At 40.4% G+C, this 21,412-nt stretch overlaps 1 protein-coding gene across 3 annotated transcripts in view; it reads left to right on the forward strand.

Annotated features, from left to right (window-relative positions):
* ABCC4 (ATP binding cassette subfamily C member 4) overlaps nt 1–21,412 on the forward strand; it is a 223,477-nt gene that overhangs the window by 73,706 nt on the left and 128,359 nt on the right. For all 3 annotated transcript variants that reach the window (XM_021416661.1, XM_021416672.1, XM_021416653.1), the window contains 4 exons: nt 13,196–13,306; nt 16,567–16,687; nt 17,342–17,566; nt 20,968–21,057. In XM_021416661.1, coding sequence (XP_021272336.1) covers nt 13,196–13,306; nt 16,567–16,687; nt 17,342–17,566; nt 20,968–21,057 — 547 coding nt within the window. The remainder of the gene's footprint in view (nt 1–13,195; nt 13,307–16,566; nt 16,688–17,341; nt 17,567–20,967; nt 21,058–21,412) is intronic.

Consider the following 21,412-nt stretch of genomic DNA (forward strand, 5'->3'; position numbering starts at 1 on the left):
GCCGCGGGGCGGGCGGGCAGCGCGCTCCGGCTGCTCCTCGCCCCCCGGCTCCGCGCCGCCGCTCCCCTCGTGTAAAGGACCACGGGCCGGCGTCTCCCGCCGCGCTCTTTCATGGCGTGGGGCTTTCCTTCCACCCCTCGGAGAGGCTGTGTCTGAAACCGCGCGGTGTGCGGAGCTCGCCGGTGAAGGGGGTGGCTGGCTGAAGGTCTCAGGTGTGGCAGAGTGAAGATGGGGTGCCGCCGGGTCTCCAGGGACTTGTAGGGGCCGGCTGGCCCCTGGGGCAAAGGCGGTGCTTCCTAGTGGGGACCTCGGCATAGCACGTGTAATAGAACAGTGAGGGGTTACTTCCCGACGGTTTTATTGCTTTGAGAGGCGCTAGGAAAGGACATGTAAGGTGAAATGAGAGAGCAGCATCTCGTCCGTCAGGGCAATCCCTCTGGAAGAGAGCAGGCGGCTCTGAGTGCACACCACGTGTAGGAGAGCAGGGAGAGAGCATGGCATGCTGCTTTTTTTTTTTTTTTTTAAAAAAAAAAACCTCTGCAATGCAAGTAATGCTTTTGGATCTTGAAAGCCACGCTGAGCAGGTGCAGGAATCCCTTTCAGAAGGTAGGGGGATTTTAGAAGACCTGACTAATTTTAGCTAAGCAAATTTTCAGTGAAGGATGTGTCTTCAAAGGCCTTGTGGAGGGGGGGAAAGTAGGAATATGGTGGTGTACTTGCGTAAGATCCTCAGATTCAGTGTGCTGACTTATAGCTGCTCTCTTAACACCAGGGATGCCCATGTTGGAGACATCATTGCTAGGAAGCCTGGACACAGAGAGAGGTTTGGGAAAAAAAAAAAAAAAGCTGAATAAATGGGAGAAGTTGCACCATATGCTGCTTTTCAGGCCTTCAGACTACTTGACAGCAGTGGGTTTACCCTTTTAAAGCCTCTTCTCTGGCATGTGCTACATGCGATCATCAAAAAAAAAACAGTATACATCCTTGTTATTTTCAAGTCAGAAAGCGTTGCTATTTTCTTAGTGGAAATTGCAGCTGAAATGATGTCTGCAGTGGTTTAAATTGAGTAGTAGGGAGGGGGTTCCACTTTCCTACAAGTTTGTATGGTTTTGTATGAAATCAAGAAATACTCAAACACCCGTTAGCTGTAAAATAACTTCATGGATCACCTTAAGAATCATTATTCTGTCCTACAAAGTGTACAGCATCTAACAGCCAGCCGTGTGAGCACTGCTGAGGCACTGCTTCGTTTTAACAGCTGCTGCTTCACACAGGATGCTCTGAGATGCTTTCAGCTGGAGAACTGGAAAAGCGGTGCTGGAGGAGGCTGTCCTGGGAGCTGCTGTCATGTGGTTGTAGGAGCGTGCTTGCTCTGCTCTCTAGGTCCCAGATGTTGTCAGTGAGGATGGAAGGTAGGGCACAGCAGGAAGCTGGGCCAAGATCCTTCTTTTTTTTTTTTCTTTTTGCTCCAAAAGTGCAGTTTTGCCATTGCAAGGAACCACCCTCCTCTTCTGTTGCCAGTAGTGCAGAAGAAAAGCTAAAATTATTTTGCCTTGCGGAAACAAGATCAAACTCACAGGGAAAGAAAAGAAGTCATGTTTTCACTGAATTATAAAACTAGGGTAATGAGTGTGTAGGCTGAAGACATTCTTCTCCCATTGTTCAAAGCTTGTCTTCTTGCTTTTGGTGTTGTGACTTTGACAAGTATGAGCTTGATGAACATTAAACTCTCCAGCAGTACATTCATGGGAAAGAGGAGCATCTAGATTGTGTGTGAATGTTGTTATTTTATAGTGCATCCCTTCTGTAATGCTAGTCTGGATGTTATGAGAATAAACTATTTATGACAAAATCATGAGGATGAAAGTGGTTGCTAAATACTCCCGTTTTCCATAGCTCTCACTGAATTATCTATGTTACTACAAAGTTATCAAAGTCCAAATTGTTGTTTTGGATGTTGCAGTTACTGCTTTATCTACTGACCTTCAGAGTTGCAAGTTTCCATGCTTACCAAACTTCTTGTCTGATAGTTACACAGTTAGCAGTACTCAGATATATTTCTGATGTGCTTCATTTGTGAAATTTGTTGCTGGCTCAGCTTGCTGGTGGGAATGAGAGCTTTGAAGGATTGATAGGAGGATTTTCTTTCTTTCTTGGAGGGACCTGAAAGGACAGTTTCATTCAGTGTTTTTCATGTTCAAACACCTATTCTGTTGTGGAAAGCATTTTGAGTTTAAAATGCTTTAGACTTCATGATTTGTGAAGGTGAGACTAGGGCTTTTTACTTTTTTTTTTTTTTTTCTGCTGGAGGGGTTTAGTATTACTAGATTAATAACTGTACAGTGAGGATATTTATAACTGTTGTTCTGTCTTGGAGCTGGCATGCTCGTTAGGTAGCTGTTGGTATACTGTTGTTAACATATAGCATTTGCTCTCTTGAATAATCCAAGATGTCTTAACTGTACAGCATTTGGCTTTTTAAGCGCTCTTTGGTACAGGCAGTGAATCCACTCCTGTGGTAAGTTATAAAACATGTTATGACTAAACTTTTACAATGGTATAAATTTTGGGCCGTTAATAGCATGAGAACGAGAGCAAGCTGGAACACTGAAAAGGGAATCCAGTGTTTTTGTTCAGAGAAATGAAAGACCGACCTATTAAATTTCACATACTTATAATTTATTTTCAATAATAATACTTAAATATATTAATAAGAATAATTCTGTCACAGCCTTGCAGTGACAGAACTGAAAACTTGCTCCCAGGTATCTAAATAGTTATGATTCTAAGCAATAAATAGCTTTCATAATTACCTTTTGGTGTTTACAGCATTGCTGTTGGCTTACTAAGAATTTGCTTTAGGGAAAATGACAAACTGACTGAGACCTCTTGACTGGTCTGAATGGAGTATAGTGGGAGAACGATACAAAACATCTTTGCCGTTGGATTTAAGCATGAACAGAATGCATCAAGCACAGACATGAAGGCACCAGGTTTTCCAGCGGTGGCTGTACAGTATGTAGCTGTTTACATCTGGGCAAATGCAGTCGTGCCATCAAGCTCTCTTGTACCAGTGAAAATACGCACTTTTCTTAAATTCTTCTTCCTCAGTTGCCCCAGAGCTTAGAGTCAGAAGGGCCACTGACTGCTTCAGCTGGGCCTTGAGTCAGCCACCTGGGTGCTGCCTGTACTTTAGTCCTATGACTTAGCACATCCCGCCTGGCATAGGAAGAAGTTAGATAAGGAATTCATCACCTTTCTAGAAAGGTCCAGCAATGCCACCGTTACAACTGATACTTGTTCCTTATGGTGGTAGTTGAAGAGATTTGCCTTGAGAATTTTAGGTTTACTTCAGGTAACAAATGAAAATATCAAACAGCATAGGCTTTCAGATTTGCCTGATACCTTGTCTAATGCTTGGTGAATTCCCACTTGGAACATCCCAAAGTAAGATTCTCGACAGTTTCCACTTTATAAGAATCTGAGATAGCTATCTCGGATAGCTAATTTTTAGTTCATTTATTGATTTGTTAGTACAAGGTGGCATGTTTTAGCAGGACTGTTGTGATACTATAGGAAACTCTAAGCAAATATGTAAGCGTTTTCAGTATAGAGAAACAGAAAATGCATTTTCAGTAGCCAAAGAATGAAATCAGATTTGCTTCTCTTTTTCTCTTCCAGTTAAAAGAAGACCGAGGGCCATACATACATCTTTTTATAAAAATAATGCCTTGTTTGTTCATTTGTAAGGTATTAAATGTCCTATAGTCACATTTCAATCAGTCTCCTGACCCTAAGTTTTGCTCACTTTATTGCAAGATAGGTGTACTACAAGGAAAGAAAATACTGCTTGAAAATGATAGCTTGTGTATAAATCATGTCAACTATAATAAGGGTGTAGATACTATTGGAATGTTGGCATTTGCTGTCTGCAGTAAGTATCTGTGTTTAGGTAATGCAATTAAAGGAACCATTTAACAAAACACTGAAGCTACTTGCCTTTGAAATGTCCTAGCCATACTCAGTTAATTCTGAGATGAAGTGTCCCTCTTGTAATCCATGCAGAATTTCAGAATTAGGAGTATGTTGTACTGTTGAGTATTTTTGCTTGTTGTCATTTTGGATTTTTTTTCCTCAGAAGGATGTTTTTTTTCCATGTGGTTCCAGAACAGGCCTTAGGAGTGGAGGAGACAGATACAAAAATAAGATTTTTGTGAGTGGAGAGTCAGAAAGAGTAATCATGTGTTTATTTGTTTATTTTCTTTCTGTATCTCTGTCATTCAACTGCTTGTAACAGCAGTGTGAGCTCACAGGTCATTTATTTCTTCCTCTTGCCATTGGGTGTGGAAGGAGTTGCTAATAGAGAAATTGCTAACAGAAGGTTTCTTTGGAAATTGAAATGGGACACCATTATGCCCAACTGTAGACCTTCTGAATAACTTTGGTTTGGGGGTTTGATCCATGGTGTGTTTTGTTGTTGTCGCAGTTGCTTACAACTGCTTTTTTCTGTTAAAAATGTAGGTGAGCTATAACAATTTTTAGATGCATTTTGCAGTAGTGAAGAAACTGCCTGCTCCAATTGTTTGAGCAGTTAGCTCATCTGAGATTAGGAATCTGTTTGGAAGACCAGTTCTTTTCTGCTCAATTGAAGAACTTCCTTCCTTTCACTCTGTGTAATTACTTAGGCCTTACTTCAGTAGATAGCTTGTACTAAAATTTCATGTTGTAAGACATAGTCTTGAGACCTTTGCATCAAATCTTTGGCATTTTGGATGTTCTTGGCATGTGGGTGTCAGATTTGGAAAACAGGAATTGGAATGTCATAGATAAAGGTAGTGCCACCCTCCATTCCATGTTCTCTGGCTCTACAAAAGATATCCACTGCATCATGACAGTATTCTTTTTTCCCTTTTTCTATTTTCACTTCCTTTAGTCTGTTTGTACTTCTTGCCATCTGAAATATTTGGAAGTGTGTTACAGTAATCTGTTGAAAACATTGGTTGAAAGGCACCTAAAGAAATACCAGAACTTACTGTGTTTAATCATTGTAGATGACTGCCTTGTTAAGGGGAAGTGAGAGAGGCGAGCTAACTGAGGAAGATGAGTGAGCATGTGAAATAGTGATAGCTTGGGAAAAGAAATCGCACAGTGACTACAGTGAGTGGAGGTGGCGTTTGTACGTTGTCTGTACATCCCATCCCAGCAGTGCTCCTCTGGACTAAAAGCAAGGATGTAGCACTGCTGGATACGCACTGCTGGTGTAGAGCTTGGAGTTGCGTCATGAAGCCGTGCTGGGGCAATCTCAGATAAGTCTGCAGTGGGACAAGAACTCCTTGGGAACAGCCCTGCGGAGAATGACTTGGGGGATCCTGACAGGTGAAAAGCTGGATATGAGCCAGCAGTGTGCACTTGCAGCTCGGAAGGTCAGTGGTATCCTTGGCTGCATCAAAAGAGAGGTGGCCAGCAGAGTGAGGGAGGTGATTGTCCCCCTCTGCTCTGCCCTTGTGAGGCTCCACCTGGAGTACTGTGTCCAGGCCTGGGGCCCCCAGCACAGGAATGATGAGGAGCTGTTGGAGAAGGTCCAGAGGAGGGTCATGAAGATGATCAGAGGGCTGAAGCACCTCTCTTATGAAGAAAGGCTGAGAGAGCTGTGCTTGTTTAGCTTGAAAAAGAGAAGGCTCCAGGGAGGCTTTATTGCAACCTCCCAGTACTTTAAGGGAGCTTATAAGCAGGAGAGGGACCAACGTTTTACATGGGTAGATAGTGATAGAACAAAGGGAATGGCTTTAAACTAATAGAGGAGAGATTTAGATTGCATGTTAGGATGAAATTCTTTGCTCAGAGGGTGGTGAGGCGCTGGCACAGGCTGCCCAGAGAAGCTGTGGATACCCCATCCCTGGAGGTGTTCAAGGCCAGGTTGGATGAGGCCCTGGGCAGCCTGAGCTGGTGGGTGGCAGCCCTGCCCACGGTATGTGGTTGAGCTGAATGATCTTGAAGGTCCCTTCCAACCTAAGCCATCCTGTGATTCTTTGAAGCTGGGTAAGGAACAGTACAAAAAAAGAGCACGTAGATACCTGGGGTAAGCTGTGGAGGATAAGTAGCATGGATGTGTTATCAAAAGGTCCCATGAGGAAACCCAAATTGTTTTATGGAAAATCAGCTCCAAAGTGGGTGACGAAAGAGCAAGAAATACATGTTCCTTTGGAGCTTAGTGGTTGGAGTAGTGCTTCCAAGCTGCTCAGGAAGGTGAAATCCTAGATCCTTGTGGAAGAATTTGAGTAAACAAAGACTCTCCTGTGCAACTCTGGAAAAATAACTGGACATTGAGTATAAACAGTGATGCTTGTAATGTAATGTACAAATAGGCTTAGGAGGAATGGGGAAAATGTAGCTTGTAAACCACTTCCCTGAAGTTTTAGCTGATGAGAACATACAGGATGTGGCTTTTGCTGGGCACTGTAAAATTACGCCATAGTTAAACTTATTTTCGTTTTGCTTTTTTGTTTGTAATTACAGGCAGAATTGTTTAATCAGAAAAGTAGACCATTTAGTCTGATCTTCTGACTTAGTGATGAAGTGACTTTTGGAAAACTGGTGATAATCAAACTTTGCACTTGTCCATCAGAAGGTGTCTTAAGATTTTAGTGATGGACAATTGCATAGCTGCTGGGGAAGAGCATGAGGGATCTAGAAGCTGGGGGTGACAGATAGCAGTGCCCTCGCCCATGAGGGTGCAGCTGGTGAGACCCAGCATGGTTATCAGTCACAGTACCCATTGACAACCCCAGTGAGGAGAGGGGGTGGACCAACCCCAGGGCATTTGCAAGCAACACCATACAGATCTAGAGTACAGCAGGTGCTCTTCCTGGATTGATGAAGTGGATAAGCTGGGCACTGCTATTCATCTAGCCTACGTACTGTGTTTCCTCCTTGACTGAAGGGGAGATCTTTCAGGACACTAGCAAACCTAATTTAAGAGCTTTCTCGTTTAGGAAATTTTACTTTGTGTATCAGAGTAGCGTGACGATTCTGATTACATAAGAGCCCTGCCTGTGGGATAGCAGAGCCTAATTATCTCACATGCTGTCTTGGTGAGGAAGCTTCAGACCTCCCCTTGAAGTCTTGCTTCTCTTACGCTGGTAAGAAAACTCTTTCTTAACTTTTTTTCTGCAGACCCTGTGGAATCTCTCCAAAATGATAGTGTAATTACTCTAATTAAGGCAGGTAAAAATTGCACTGAACAGCCAAGTAAACTGTGGCTAGTTGGCCGTGTTGTAATGTTACAGGGCGTGTAATGTCAGGGCCCAGGAGGAGGAAAATGCAGGAAGTGAGTGTTTATGTTATGGTCTTTGTCAGTTCAGAAATGAATCATTTTGTATTTTTATCAGTGCCCAAGGTACTGCTGTAGAGGAGGAAAGCTTTTTGGGCTCAGAGCAGTGAGTTACTTCTTTGCAATTGGGTATCTCTTGGGATTGCACCAGGTTAACAAGTGATTTTTTTGTTTTTTCTTTTTTAAATCTGTGTTCCTGATGACATCAATATTCTGGCAGTAACAAGGGCTAATTCTGGGCTTCTCTCCAGACTGATGTCTTTGATCAGCTAATTGTCTTGATAGAGCAGAGGCATTCCCTGCAGTACAGAGGGTATTCAGGATTCTTCCAGACGTTCCCATATTTATGTGTAGTTTGTGCTAGCAAAAAATGCGACTGTGCTCTTTGAAAAGCAGCATGTGAACACTGTGTTTTGAAGGAGTGGCTAAAAGGAGGTGCTTCTTGGTTGTAATGTAAGAAAAAAATATTATTCAAAATATTTAGTAAACAAGAAGATATCTGGGGAAAGTGAGATGATGACTGAGCACACCTATTTTTTTTAAGTTGAAATACAGTGATGTGGAGCTGAGGTGCAAGTTTGTCCTTCTCACAACACCTCATCTTTCTTCCTTCTGGCGGTAGATTAATAATAAGGCCATTTTATGTCCATCTTTGGGATGAAATGAGTAGTACATACTGCTGTCAGTATATTCCCTTAATTTTTCTAAGTTGTCTTAATGTTTGTGGTGAGTTTTTGTACCTTTTTTTATTAAGAATAATTCAGCCTGTGCACTTTCTGTATCCATGATAGATTGTACTTTTCTGCAGGCCTCTTCCCCTGCTTTGAAGAAATCAGTGCTAGCCGATACCTGTTTGAACAAACCAGATACGCTGCTAAAGTGGGCAGTCTTCCTTTAATGGCTACATTGGACTATTAAGGTTGCACAGATGTTCTTTATGTAGGCCATTGCCTTATATTTCCTACCTTCTTTAACAGTCCTCTTGCAGCGTTCTTTAATTTAACTGAGCCTTCAGGCAAGGAAAGGGCCTGGTTCATTTGCTTGTTGTGAATGTGTGACTTGCATAACTGGCTATGTGAAACAGGATGGTCTCAATTCTGCACTTGGTAGAGAGAATTCCACATGGTGTTATCTGCCCTTGAATGTGCCATCTTGATGAAAATTCTTCCTTTAATGACTGAACATGAGTATCTATTAAGTCTTCCATCTGGAAGTGGACCTTCCAACATGAAGTTCAAGCCACATTAGTGAGAAACTTATACTGACCTTGCTGTACTGAGAATTTGTGGTGGACAAATAGAAGACCTCATTCTTGAGCTAAATGCTCTTCAGGGATTGAAGAAATTTGAAATTTGGAAAAGAAAAATGTTTAACTCTTGAAATATAGTCTAGAGTAACACAACATATTATTAAAAGCTTTCAAAGTGTTAAGACCTCTGTAGCAGTAGTTCATTACTTTGTGTGAGAGTAAGCAGATGTATTCAAGTTCATGATAAATACATCATGAATGTATAGATAACTTTAGTAGTTTTTTGAGCAACATAGAAATTACTTTGGTAGATATTCCGCTAATAACTTTATTTGCACATTAAAAGAGGGCAGTGTTCATAGCTGTGCTGTACTTGATTGTCTGAAGAGGGATTGTTGGTCTAGGTTCTTGCAAGATTTTGAGCATTTTTCCAATCTCTATGAAGGGAGACAGACTTGTGAGAGTAATATTATAACCTTTTTATAAATTATGAAGTCTTTGATAAGTTTAACTGAGATTGATGTAAGAATCAAAGCAAGACCGCAAAAACGTAAGACTATAACTTACCCTGCTGTGTCTCTTCAAGATCCAGAGTTGTGTTTAACATATGTAAATGTTGCCTGTGTGCTCAGTGCCCCACTGGATAGGATCCCTTGTAGAGGCAGAGAAAGGAAGTCACTCTGGTGCTGGAAAGCTCAGCAATGTGTGATATAATTTAAAAAAAAAAAATTGATGCATCTTTTTTTTTTTTCCTAGCACCACAAAGATTTGTGGACTACTTCTGAGTCTTTGCCATGTTGTTCAATATAATAAATGGGTTGCAAAATGAACTACCACCTTTTTCTCCCTACTCTGAATTGCTTTTCCTAGGCTTTTTAAATGTTAAAATAGATGTTATAGTACAATACATTGTTGTTTTTAAGATTGCGGTTTTAACTAATGGAAAAATATAAGAAGCCATGAATTGATGGTGTTCCTGAATGGAACTAAGAGTCTGAAAAAAAGCTGACATTTTTGCAATTTTTTTTTACCTTCTGCTGTTATTTCCACCTCCTACTTAACTTGAAAATTAAATCTCATATTGCGTACAGTACTTGATTAATGTGGGCCGTGTGGAGTGGGAGGTGAGAAGGGATTTGCTGCAAACCATATGACTTCATATGGTCATATGATATATATGATATGGTGAAGGTATCATCAGTAAGTTTTTTTTGAGAGTTTAGGGCCGAAAGATAAGCTATGATCCTCTGACTCTCCTGTAGACTTGAGATGTACAATAATATCAAGTTCATCCTGTCTCTTTTCAAGTGGGGTACACCTTGGCGGTGGGAACACTTTCTGCTGCTGTTGGCTGCAGTGCTGAGTCAAACTGGTGTTTAGGATAGAGCAGTTAGCCTTAACAGAAGCATCATTCTTCCATGGCCTGGCTGTATTTTTTCACCATGATTGCATAAGCACGAACATGGAAATGTTGTTCTACAGAGTAAAATTAGGAGCACTGTTTTATTTTTTAATGTGTGTTCTCCCCCCTTCCCCAATGGTGTGGATTCTGTTATATGTCAGTAAATATTTATGCTCCTTGTTAAATTTAAATGTCAGAACAATTTTGGTTTTCACTGCTTCGGTATCAATAGCTAGTGGAATTTCTTAACTGTTTCCACTGCTATGAGAAGGATTATTCTGTATTTTCCTGAAAGCACAACCTCACCGTGATACTTCAGTAAAGAAGGTGGGGAAGATTACTTGTAGTCTATCCTGCTCTGTTAGAAAGGAGACCTTTGGCCTGTTTGTGGGTACACTGCAGGCTAGTCCTGATGCTGCAAGAGGAGGAACACCTGATAGTGGCCACAGGAGCTGACTGAAGGCTGCAGATGCTTCCCATGGCTGTGCTGGAGCAAAGAGAACCTCTCCCATCCAGTAGGCAGAAATTGATGGGCAGACCTTGAGGTTATTTGCCCCATGTTTGCTTTATACCTGTAGTCAGTAGCAAGAGCTCAGTGTCAAACCCCAGATTCGATGTGATTTGATGGAGATGTTTGTGTCAAACTGGGCAGAAGCTCATCTCATAGGGGGAGCAAAGGGTTTTTGAGAACCATAGAACTGTTTGAGTTGGAAAGAACCTTTAAAGGTCATATAGCCCAACCCCACAGCATTGAAACACCTACAGCTTGATCAGGTTGCTCAGAGCCCCATCCAGCCTGACCTTGAATGTCTCCAGGAACGGGGCATCCACCACCTCTCGGGTGACCTGTTCCAGTGACTCACCACCCTTATTGTAAAAAAAAAAAAAACAACCAAAAAAAAAGTCTGCCTTATACCCAATCTAAATCTCCCCTCTTTTAGTTTGAAACCATTTCTCCTTGTCCTATCACAGCAGAACCTGGTAAAGAGTCTGTCCCCTTCTTTCTTACAGCCCCCCCTTTAGATACTGAAAGGCTGCTATCAGGTCTCCCTGGAGCCTTCTCTTCTCCAGGCTGAGGAACCCCAGCTCTCTCAGCATGTCCTCGTAGGAGAGGTGTTCCATCCCTTGGATCATTTTTGTGCCCTTGCTCTAGATGCACTCTAATAGGTCCACGTCTCTCCTCTGTACTGAGGACTCCATGTCTGGACGCAGTACTCCAGGTGAGGTCTCACCAGCACAGAGTAGATGGGTAGGATCACCTCCCTCACCCTGCTGGCCACGCTTCTTTTGATGCAGCCCAGAAAAGCTTGGTCAGGACCTTTAGAGAAGCTGTGGCAGTGATTTGGGTCCCCATACTGTGTTGGCCATACTGTCTAAGCAACAGACTCTTTTGATGGCTTGTTCTAGTTGTACATTTAACATGCATAGAGGACTTAACATCTCATATACGATACAGATCTTCAGTACTCCCTCCAAGAGTTCAGAACAGGCTGTTAAGCATCAAAGATGCTGCTTTAAGGATAGAGACTTAATCTTTGAATGAGTCACACAAATACTGTGCACTAACATGCTAAGTAGCGAAAGAGAAATACTATAGATCCCATTAGTTGCATACAGTCCTGCCATGGAGCCCATGAAAAGGTTGTTGGGACAATTCTGCCTTGGAAGTAACTCTGAGCACCCTCTTCCAGCATTCAGCTTGTCTTGCCACCCTCTCTGAAACTAACCAGCAAAATTCTAATATGCCAGTGTATACAAAGTTAAACTGGAGCATGCCTGAGCAAGAAATGCAAAGCTGGTTGATGAGTATCCATAACCGCTGTTGTGGTTGTGAATAAATAAATGTCCTCATTGTAAACCATCACAGTCTTGAATTCTCATGTGCATGCCTTCAAGAAAAGAATACTCTTCACCTACTGCACCAGGTGTTCTAGTAAAAGCTGTGTTGAAGTCAGGGAATAATTAGGGAGCAGAAACTGAACAGCAGTTATGAACTTTCATGGGCAGTTGACAAAAGACAAGTGTGTTGTCATGAGTGAAAGAAGTTTTTTTTTCCAATATGGGTCCATCTCTGACTTCTTTGTTCTGTTTATGATGGCAAACCTAGAAAATTCTTCTAGGGAATAAGCCTGAGAGCTAAAATTCACACTTCTCCACCAAACCAAATATTAGGGATTCAAAGGTACAAAGTGGCAAAATGCATTTCCCCCACCTCCCTGTTGCTTCTATGGCATGTGGGTTTCACAGGTATCATTCTCTTTTGTTCTCCCTCACGAATGATGATGTTGCTGTTGTGCTTTCTCATGCATCTGCCTGCACTGTGAGGTGCAGCTGAAACTATTTAGATCTCCTTCACCTGTTTTTCAAGACTGAAGGAGTTTCTGTGCATGTAAAATCCTTAATACAGTATTATTTGATGAACAAAGAATCATAGAATCAGAGAATATCTCAAGGTGGAAGGGACCCATAAGGATCAGTCAGTTACCTTTTCTTACAAACAAACAGTAGCACTGTAACTATCTTTTTTAAAAGCTCTGTCATAAAATACTGAGCTTTTAAAAGTCTGGGTACTTGAAGAAATTGAGCTGTTACAAAATACTTTTCTTTTTTGAATCTACTAATTTCTTAGTATCCTCTCTAATGTGACATTGTGCTTTGTGTTTATACTTCCAACTGTGTCCTAGTAATAAACCATTATTTATCCATTTTTACATTTGTGTAGTTGTCTTTAAATTACTGACATTTAATGTTAGTAAATGTGGAATTTGAACATTACTTACTTTTTCTCCCATATAAATGAACACCCATGCAAATTACAAAAATGTTTTTTTAATATATAGTGTAGTTTTACACACAATTCTGTCAATATTATAATAATTGGTTTAAGTTCCATTTTTCCATAAATATTTAAAGGAATGCTAATTTTCCTTAAATATAAGTAAACACTGAAAAAATTGCCTTAAGTCTGAAAACTGTGTTGGCTGTCTGGATGCCTGGAGGTAAGGTTCTGAGAGGCATGAACAGCTTTAGTATGTTGTAAAATGAAGATGATTTACTACTTTAAGGTTTGTGAAGGTAAATTCTGTAACGTGAATGTTGAGTGGTGCTTGAGGAGAGGAGGGAAGAATGGGGTAAAAGAAAGAAGTAACAGATAAAGAAATTAATTACTTTTTTGGTCTGCTGATCAGTTTACTAATCATTGGTATTTGAATAGGTGGCTGAATCCGTTATTTATTATTGGCCACAAACGGAAACTTGAAGAAGATGATATGTATAAAGTGCTGCCAGAAGATTCCTCGAAGAAGCTTGGGGAGGACTTACAGTGGTAGGTCATGTAAAATCATTGTTCTCTTTCATTGTTTTTCTGCTGATGAAGGTGAGGTTTTATTCATGTTCTAAAATTTGAAGAGGTTGTCGTAAAGTTTAACAAGGTCTATTGTTAACAATTCTGGATAACTGAGAGTAGCATTTAGAAATTTTACCATGGAGACATCTTCATTTCTTCTCATTATACATAACGAAGGTATATTAGAGTATTCCTATTATGTCATTTAAAAAATGTCTGACACTTTGCAGAATGCTTTGGTAAAGAAGGCTTTTCATCAGCTGTTACTGCTGTAATCCTTAATAAGTTAATGCAGGTCTTTTGGTCTTACGGTAAAATAGCTATGAAAACTGTTAAAACTTCTCTTTATAAAACTGAGGAAAAATATGTTTGTTGTGTTTTTGGAGAACAAGATGAATTCAGTAAGAGCTGTGTACACTTCACATGTGTATATAAAGAGAATTTCTCTTTTTTCTTTTAATAATGAAGTATCTCCCAATCATAGAATCACCAGGATTGGCAAAGACCTCCAAGATCATCCAGTCCAACTGTGCAGCTATCACTAGTATTTCCCACTAAACCATATCCCTCAGTGCAACATCTAAATGTTTCTTGAACACAAGAGGTTCTCTTGTCCAAGGTTGCTCTGAAATTAATGCCTTCTGTTTATTGCCATGGAAACTACAACAGATACAAAGAGCAAAATGACACTGTTTTATAGAGCAAATTGTCAGCTACATGACAGCGTTTTTCAACAGTAACCACCATTAGCTACACATTTTTGCCAGCAATGAACAAGAGCTTGCATGCCGCACTCATAAAAAATCTGCACTCACTGTTTGAGAGCTGCTGTAACAGCATAGCTGCTAGGAAAATGTTGCCCACGCAGTCCATGTTTTATCAACCTGAACAGATAGAAGTCAGAAGTTGACAAATCCTGACTATACAGTGGGTGCTGTAGGACAGTCAGTCCAGCCAGTATTGGCAGTGTGCTCCACAGTCTTCAGACTGGTATGGGACCTGGTGTTGCTGTGCTGCAGGATAGAGGTTGTTGTCTTCTCTGATCTGACTCTGGAAGTTTGAACCTTCAGCTTAGTCAGAATCCCAATTTTTTGGTCAGAGTTGGTGTTTTTATTAGGTTCCAGGAAATCCAGAGAAGGATCACCTCTTTCCTGTCCCAGAACATGGTGCACATCACGTTACCCGCTCAGGGCTGTGTCTTGAACTTTTTCTTTGATGAGGAATTCATGTCTCCACTGAATGGACTGCCATTTTGACTGGGACTTGTAGTGGTGACACCGTTTCTCATGACCAATAATGACATGATCCAGGAAACTGTCACCTTCAGACCTATATGAATTCAGTAGGGCCTGACAAACTTGTGTACACTGTTCTTTCTGTTCCTGTGTGAACATTCACAAAGCACACCTGACACAAACTTTGCAATATTCCAGCATTGCTACTAGAATTTCAAAAGCATTGAAAGCGATACCCATCTCTGTATACAGTTCCCTGATTGTCATCCGCCAGTTTGTGTGGATGTCACACTACTTCATTTTCTGGTGTGACAGCTGTGTGTGGCCGTCTGGAACATACCTCATCTTTCATGCTGCTTTTGCCACTGCTGAGGCGCACCGCCTACTGCTTGGTCTCCATAGATGTTTGATGAATGTTTCCATAAGTGTTGATGAATGTTGATGAGTGCCATTGTTTCCACATTGAGGAATTCAGTGACTCCTGTTCGCTTCATATGCACTTCCATGTCAGATGCCATTGTGTCAGGCTGCCCCTCTGCTGCCATGTGTCACATGGCAACAACATGGAATGGTATATTAGTGGAAATGTTCAGCCTCTACTGCCCTACCACCAATGTAATAAAATAGGAGGCATTGCTTTTGGGGCTGCCCTCATAAATTGTCTTGAACCTTTCAGTAGAGAGAGATTTTTGTCTTCAAATAATAGTTTTGTTAAGTAGAGGAAGAGATCTCCCCAGTGAAGGGTGATCTCTGTATTAATAAAGTGTGGCCTTGTCTTTATGCTCAAGGATGTAGAGCAAATCAACGTTCCTAATAGTTTAGTTAGGACAAGAGACTCCTCAAGGAGTAAAAGGAATCCGGAAACTGAAGGTTCTGGCCAGTTCTTATATCACCCTGCACTGGCTGAGGAAGCTGAAGAAAGAGGGACAGTTATAAGCTCATAGGACTGCAGCTTTTAACATCTTTCCAGCTGGAGATCTTTGCCAAACTCCAGGGACATGACTTGAAGCTGTTCAGGGAGTGCACTGTAGAGGAAGATGAACTCTTTCCAATGATTCTTACAGTAAAAGCACACACTTTCTATGAGTCAGGAAATGGTAGAAAATACAATATGCCAAAGAAAAAAAAGGTCCTTTTTTATTCTTCAGTGGACTTGGCTCAGAAGCAAAGAATATAATTCATAAATAGCCACTGAAGGAAGCAGCAGCTTCTCTTTGGCCAGCAAAAAGAATCTGCGTAGTTTCCAGTTCTGATTCTGGATCATTTATTTAGACAGTAACTGTCATCTTTTTAATAAAAAAAAGGAGGTAAAAATTAAAAAGTTAAGTTTTCCCATCCATACTGTATGCTTCAAACTTGCGTGCCATGTTACAAAATAATAAAACTGGCTTTTGTGAGTTGGACAACTTTCAGCTCTGAAACTAGCAAAGTCAGAGGGCCTAGCAGAAAATATTTAGCCTCCAGAAGCAAGGGGGGGACGTCTTGTCTGACGAGTATTTTCAGATGTCTCCTTAAGTTCCAGTTAATTTCTTGTTCATATTTAACTGAACAACATCATTCTTGTTATTACTATCTTTGATTTTAATCTGAACAGATTGTATCCTGCTTGTGGGTAGATACATGGTAACACAAAGGTCATTGCCACTCAGCTGGTGAAATCTTTTCCTTCAGAGGGACATAGGGAGTGTGAAATGACTGAACTGCCACTGATGCTTTGGAAAGGCAGATGATGACATATCTGTTCATTCTCATGAAAGCACAGGGCAGAGATATGTTAGGGACAGACACGAGAGGAGGTCTGACTATAGGACAATAATGCTCTAATGCTAAGCACTGTATGTTGATGAGAAAACATTACTACCTGTTATCTTTTTAATTTCTTAATGAATGTGGAGTATAAAGGTGATCATGGCAATCTTGCAGCAAGTCTGAAACTGTTTTATTCCAGGTAATTGCCTTATTGTTTTACTTCTGTCTCCAGCATATTTGCTTTTTGTTTGTCAGGTATTGGGATAAAGAGGTGCAAAAAGCAAAAAAGAGAGGAAAAACTCCCCATTTAACAAAAACAATTATTCTTTGTTACTGGAAATCCTATTTAGTTCTTGGAATTTTCACAATGATTGAGGTAAGTGATACAAAATGTGATACCACATGCTTCTTAGCTAGCAGTGATGTGGAATTTGGCCTTTGAGGTTGCATAATATGTTGATGATTTCATGCTGGGTTATTCAGAGAATCCATAGTGTTCATATGCTCTCTCAGAAAAATAAGATGGAGCTGCAGCCCCTTTGAGACTGAAAAACTGAGTTGTGGCTGCAGAGTTATGGACTTGGAATAGGGAACTGATTCCGGTGCAATACTTTTGAGACAGTACAAACTATCTGACTTAAATTTGTGGGGCTTAGCTTTATTCTGTGTATCTGAGGGAGATGCCTCACAGAAAAAGTTTTTTTTTTCCTGCTGTATGTAAATGGTTGTAAAGGACGCGCTAAGTTATCCTTGAATATGCAAGTGTAATATATATTCATGTAACTTTTAACCTTAGAGTTCTTATTTGTAATTGACTTAGTTCTTTTTAAAGATTTAGCTAAATTTTATTGGGGGTTGAATTATTTAGGAGTACATGTTTGTAAAAATTGGCTTGATGTTTTAGAGCATAAAAAATAATATGGGATATGTTTTGTGGCAATAACTTGGCTTTTATTTGCTTGGACACTGAGTTGGGAAATGAGGTATGATATGAAATTGTTGATGCTTTTTTCCCTTCTTTTTCTTTTAGGAAACCCTCAAAATAGTTCAGCCAATAATTTTGGGAAAAATTATTAGTTATTTTGAAAACTATGATGCCTCAGATGAGCTAGCTTTGAATGTTGCATATTGCTACGCAGCTGCTCTGTCTGTGTGCACGCTTATTCTAGCTATAATGCACCACTTATACTTCTATCATGTACAGCGGGCTGGCATGAAGCTGAGAGTGGCTATGTGTCATATGATTTATCGGAAGGTAAGCAAACATTTACATGTAATATTTGGTGTTCAGTTGCAATTTCATGTGAGGTACGGGGTTAAAAATACGGCTATTTGTTATGTTCATTCTTGCAATGCCACTGAAGTTACTCATTTGTAGAAATACAATGCATCTATACATGAGCTCTTAAATGAATCCTCGTGCTTTTGCTCTCTCTTCAGTGACATGATGTCTGAATGACCACTTCAGTCCTCATAGTGAAGGTGGTGAATTAAATAGCCCTAAAGCTTAGAACGAGCTGCTGGTGTTCATCTGCTGCTAGTGGAAGGGTTGGTTGCTGGAGCAGCAGGAGGTGGTCAGCATCCAGCAGAAGGGCAGAGCTACGGGTCGATGCTGGGCCCTAACTGCTTCCTGCCTGCAATCTCTCAGCCCTCCAGTTTTTTCCCCAGGAAGGACTTTGTGTTTGAATGTCACCATGAGCGTCTGCACTCCCGTGCCTGGGAGTTGCTTCACTGTCTGATCTTACCCCCCACTGTGATTAATGGTGTGACTCATTTCTGGTTTCTTCTGCAGTGCTTTGGGGCCAGTGAATTGCCTGCTCTGCAGGTCAGGGGGATTTCCGCCTGAGTGCATGGGATTAGTTCAGTGAGGTGCAAAGATACTGCAGTATTGCTGCTGCCCCCTCCAGGCTGCAGGGCTGCTATAAGATGGAAAGTGGATCAAGAGGAATTAGAGAGATTACCTTACGAGACGAAGTTGAGTAACATCAAGTATGAAATGCTGGCCTTGGGGTGCTCTGGGGAGCAAATGAGCCAGTTCTAATTGTCTGCTTCCCTCTTCTGGAGGTGCTGACAGTGCCCGAGCCACTGACTCTGTCTCTACTTCCAAGCTGGAAGTGAATGTTGGAAGGGAAAACACCCTGCAGTTCTCACTTCAGTGACCTGCCTGTGGCAGACCTCAGCAAAGACATTTGAGCGAAGGATCAGAAGTGTAAATCTTACTTAGAATATAAAGAAATCCACATTACTTTAACCATTAAACATAGGTGCCATCCACTACACTTACACTGCTGCAGTAGATCGTGTGAGGTTTTTAGGGAAAGTAGTAGAAGTGAGGAGAGGGAAAATTGCAAATGGAGATTGTTTTTCATGCGCGTATTTGTTCTTCTCCCTCTTCTGATACCTTGGAAATTGTCCTCTGGGAACTTGATTCTAACATGGCACGGTGCTTTCTTGTTCGTAAACACATCTCTAAGGTATTAATTTACTAAACTGATTATCATAACACAGTTTGAAATTCATGAAATATGTATATAGTGATGTTGTTGTTGCGGTGTTGATATTAGCTCAGAAGCCTAGAAGCTTGGAAAAGAAGTGTTTATAATGTGCATCCTTATTTCTAGAGATGTGATTAAATGAGAAATTAATCTCCCCTCATCTCATAAATGTTTACACCTGAGGGTGAAGACTGAGGTCGCAGCAGAACATTGATAAACCCTAGTAATCAGTTGTCTTCATTATCTGAGGTTTATAGATAGGTCATACTTCCTCTTTATCCGCATAGATGCTTTTGAAAGAATCTGGATGCTGATTTACCAGCAGTTTTGCGGTGATCATTAATTGCCGTAGTAAACAGAACCTTGGATTCGCAAGGATGAGTGGGTTGAATGGGAGAGCATCCTTAATACAGAACTGCAGATGGCAGTCAGACTTGTTAAGTTTCATACCTTTTTCCGTTTCTGGGAAAGTTAAAATCTCATCTTATTTGCAAAAAGTCTGTATTCAAGCTTTGAAGTGTTTTGTGATCAGTAAGAAATACACAGGAAAAAAAATCTGTCTCATAGCTCAACTTGATGCTTTAAAACCAATGATTACTTGTGGAAGGCTTGAGAGGGGGGAAGACTTTAATTATAGAAATCCTCTAGGTTCAGAATTAAACACTAAAATGATTTAGCTTGTGAAGTAGTTGAGACAGGAAGCAGACAGAAAGGTGTCAGGAGTTATTTGACTGAATAGTTATAGTATTCTTTTCTGAGTCACTTTTTCCCCTTTCTCTGTGCCCTTGAATTAACAGTTTGGGACATGGAGAGAGTGAAACACTAAGATTGGAGTACAGAAGTGAAACAACGGTAAAAATACTGAAATTTGATCTGTGCAATTATATATGAAAAAAGAACAGAGTGTAAACCAAGGCCTCAAGCACAGAAACAGCTCTCACTAGTTGATATTACTAGAAACTGTTTCCTTTGAGAAAGGATGTGTGCTGGGAAATAGATCAGTATGGAAAGTTATAGACAGAAAATCTTTGCGCTGAAAGCAGAGAATTGGCAAATGTAAAATAAAATGTAAATTCAACGTACAGTTGCGTTTTAAAAATTGTTAGCTTCAATTAATTTTTAGTTGTGTTTCTTGCGTTGAGAGTGAATGTGAAAGTGCTATGATCAAAGCAATATTTAGAGCCATAGGTACTGGAAAGAGAAAGTAGACATGCGCCAGGTAAAAATGCTCAGTGTTTTTGAGGAGTGAACTATTCCTGTTACAGGAAAATGTGTGGCACATTTTGTTTGTTTTTTTTTTAATTTGTGCTGCAAAATTGTTTTCTTTGTAGCAAGTATAGAAGGAAGCAGAGTCTGTTATCTTCATCTTTGAGCTATCTCAGTTTGGATCTCTACGGTCATGCTCAGACTGCAGATGTATAGATAAGATATTTTTGGGGATATTGTTATAATCACATTCTATTTTCTACTGATGAACCTGTATCAGCCTGTTAAACTGTTCGGTATTTATTGTCGTTTTTCATAGCACGTGCTTCATTTAATGTAATCTAGAAATTTTAGGATTTAACAGGTGCTGTTACCAAGGGAAATGCTTACACTTTGTAGAGAGATATTAATGATTTTCAAAGACAGAAGATGGAGTTTGCGGTGTTATTAAGGAGTGATAGTGTAAAAAGAATGACTTTGTTTATTGCCTTCTGCCAGGAATCTCACGACAAAGTTATTTTGATTGTCCAAACATTGTCCTGATGTTAATTTGATCTTCAAGTAGAGTTTTCTATTTTAGTTTTATAAAGTTGCTTGTAATGTGGGTGGGAGAGAAATGTAAATCAGAAGTTACAAGTTTTTCTGTTTAGTTTAGTTTTAATAACTGCTATGTTGTTATTTTCCCCACTTCAGAGAAAGTGAAGATAGTGCTTTTTTATGGCACTTGTGTTCTTGCAGTCTTTTCCCTACGCTGCTTGTTTTTTTTAATATGCTCTTCTTCAAGACTTTCTTTGGAATGCTAACCAACATATTGTCTAACATTTTAGAATTGTGCCCAGATACTCTCAGGCAAAAGCTTTTGCTCCAGCACTGTATTTGTGTATTGAGTCTTCTAAGTACGTGCGTTCTGTGCTGTATAAGCTGTGACAAATTGGGACTGCTTTGAATTTTTTAGGCACTTCGTCTCAGTAATGTAGCTATGGCAAAAACTACCACTGGACAAATAGTAAATCTTCTCTCAAATGATGTGAACAAATTCGATCAGGTAAGAACTATTACAGATCTTTCTGGTGATAAGTATTTCTTATGAACGTTTCTTCTAGTTGTTTCTCAAATTTCATGTGAAAAGAAATATTCATAAAATCATAGAATATCCTGAGCTGGAAGGAACCGATAGGTGTAATGAAATCCAATTCCTTAAAACATTCTTTATTTTCATAAAACGTTCCATTTTGCACATTTCATCCTTTCCTGCTGTTTTCCTGAGCTCAGATGAATGTTGGTGCCTGTAGATACAAGAAAGTCAATGTAGGGATTTATTTGCTTTCTGGAGCGTAGACACCTCAATGTAGACTGCCGTATTCAGGTCTCTGAATCTGGTGCAGAATTTCACCAGGTCT

This window comes from Numida meleagris, chromosome 1, assembly GCF_002078875.1.
Source record: "Numida meleagris isolate 19003 breed g44 Domestic line chromosome 1, NumMel1.0, whole genome shotgun sequence".
NCBI classification, from domain to species: Eukaryota; Metazoa; Chordata; class Aves; order Galliformes; family Numididae; genus Numida; species Numida meleagris.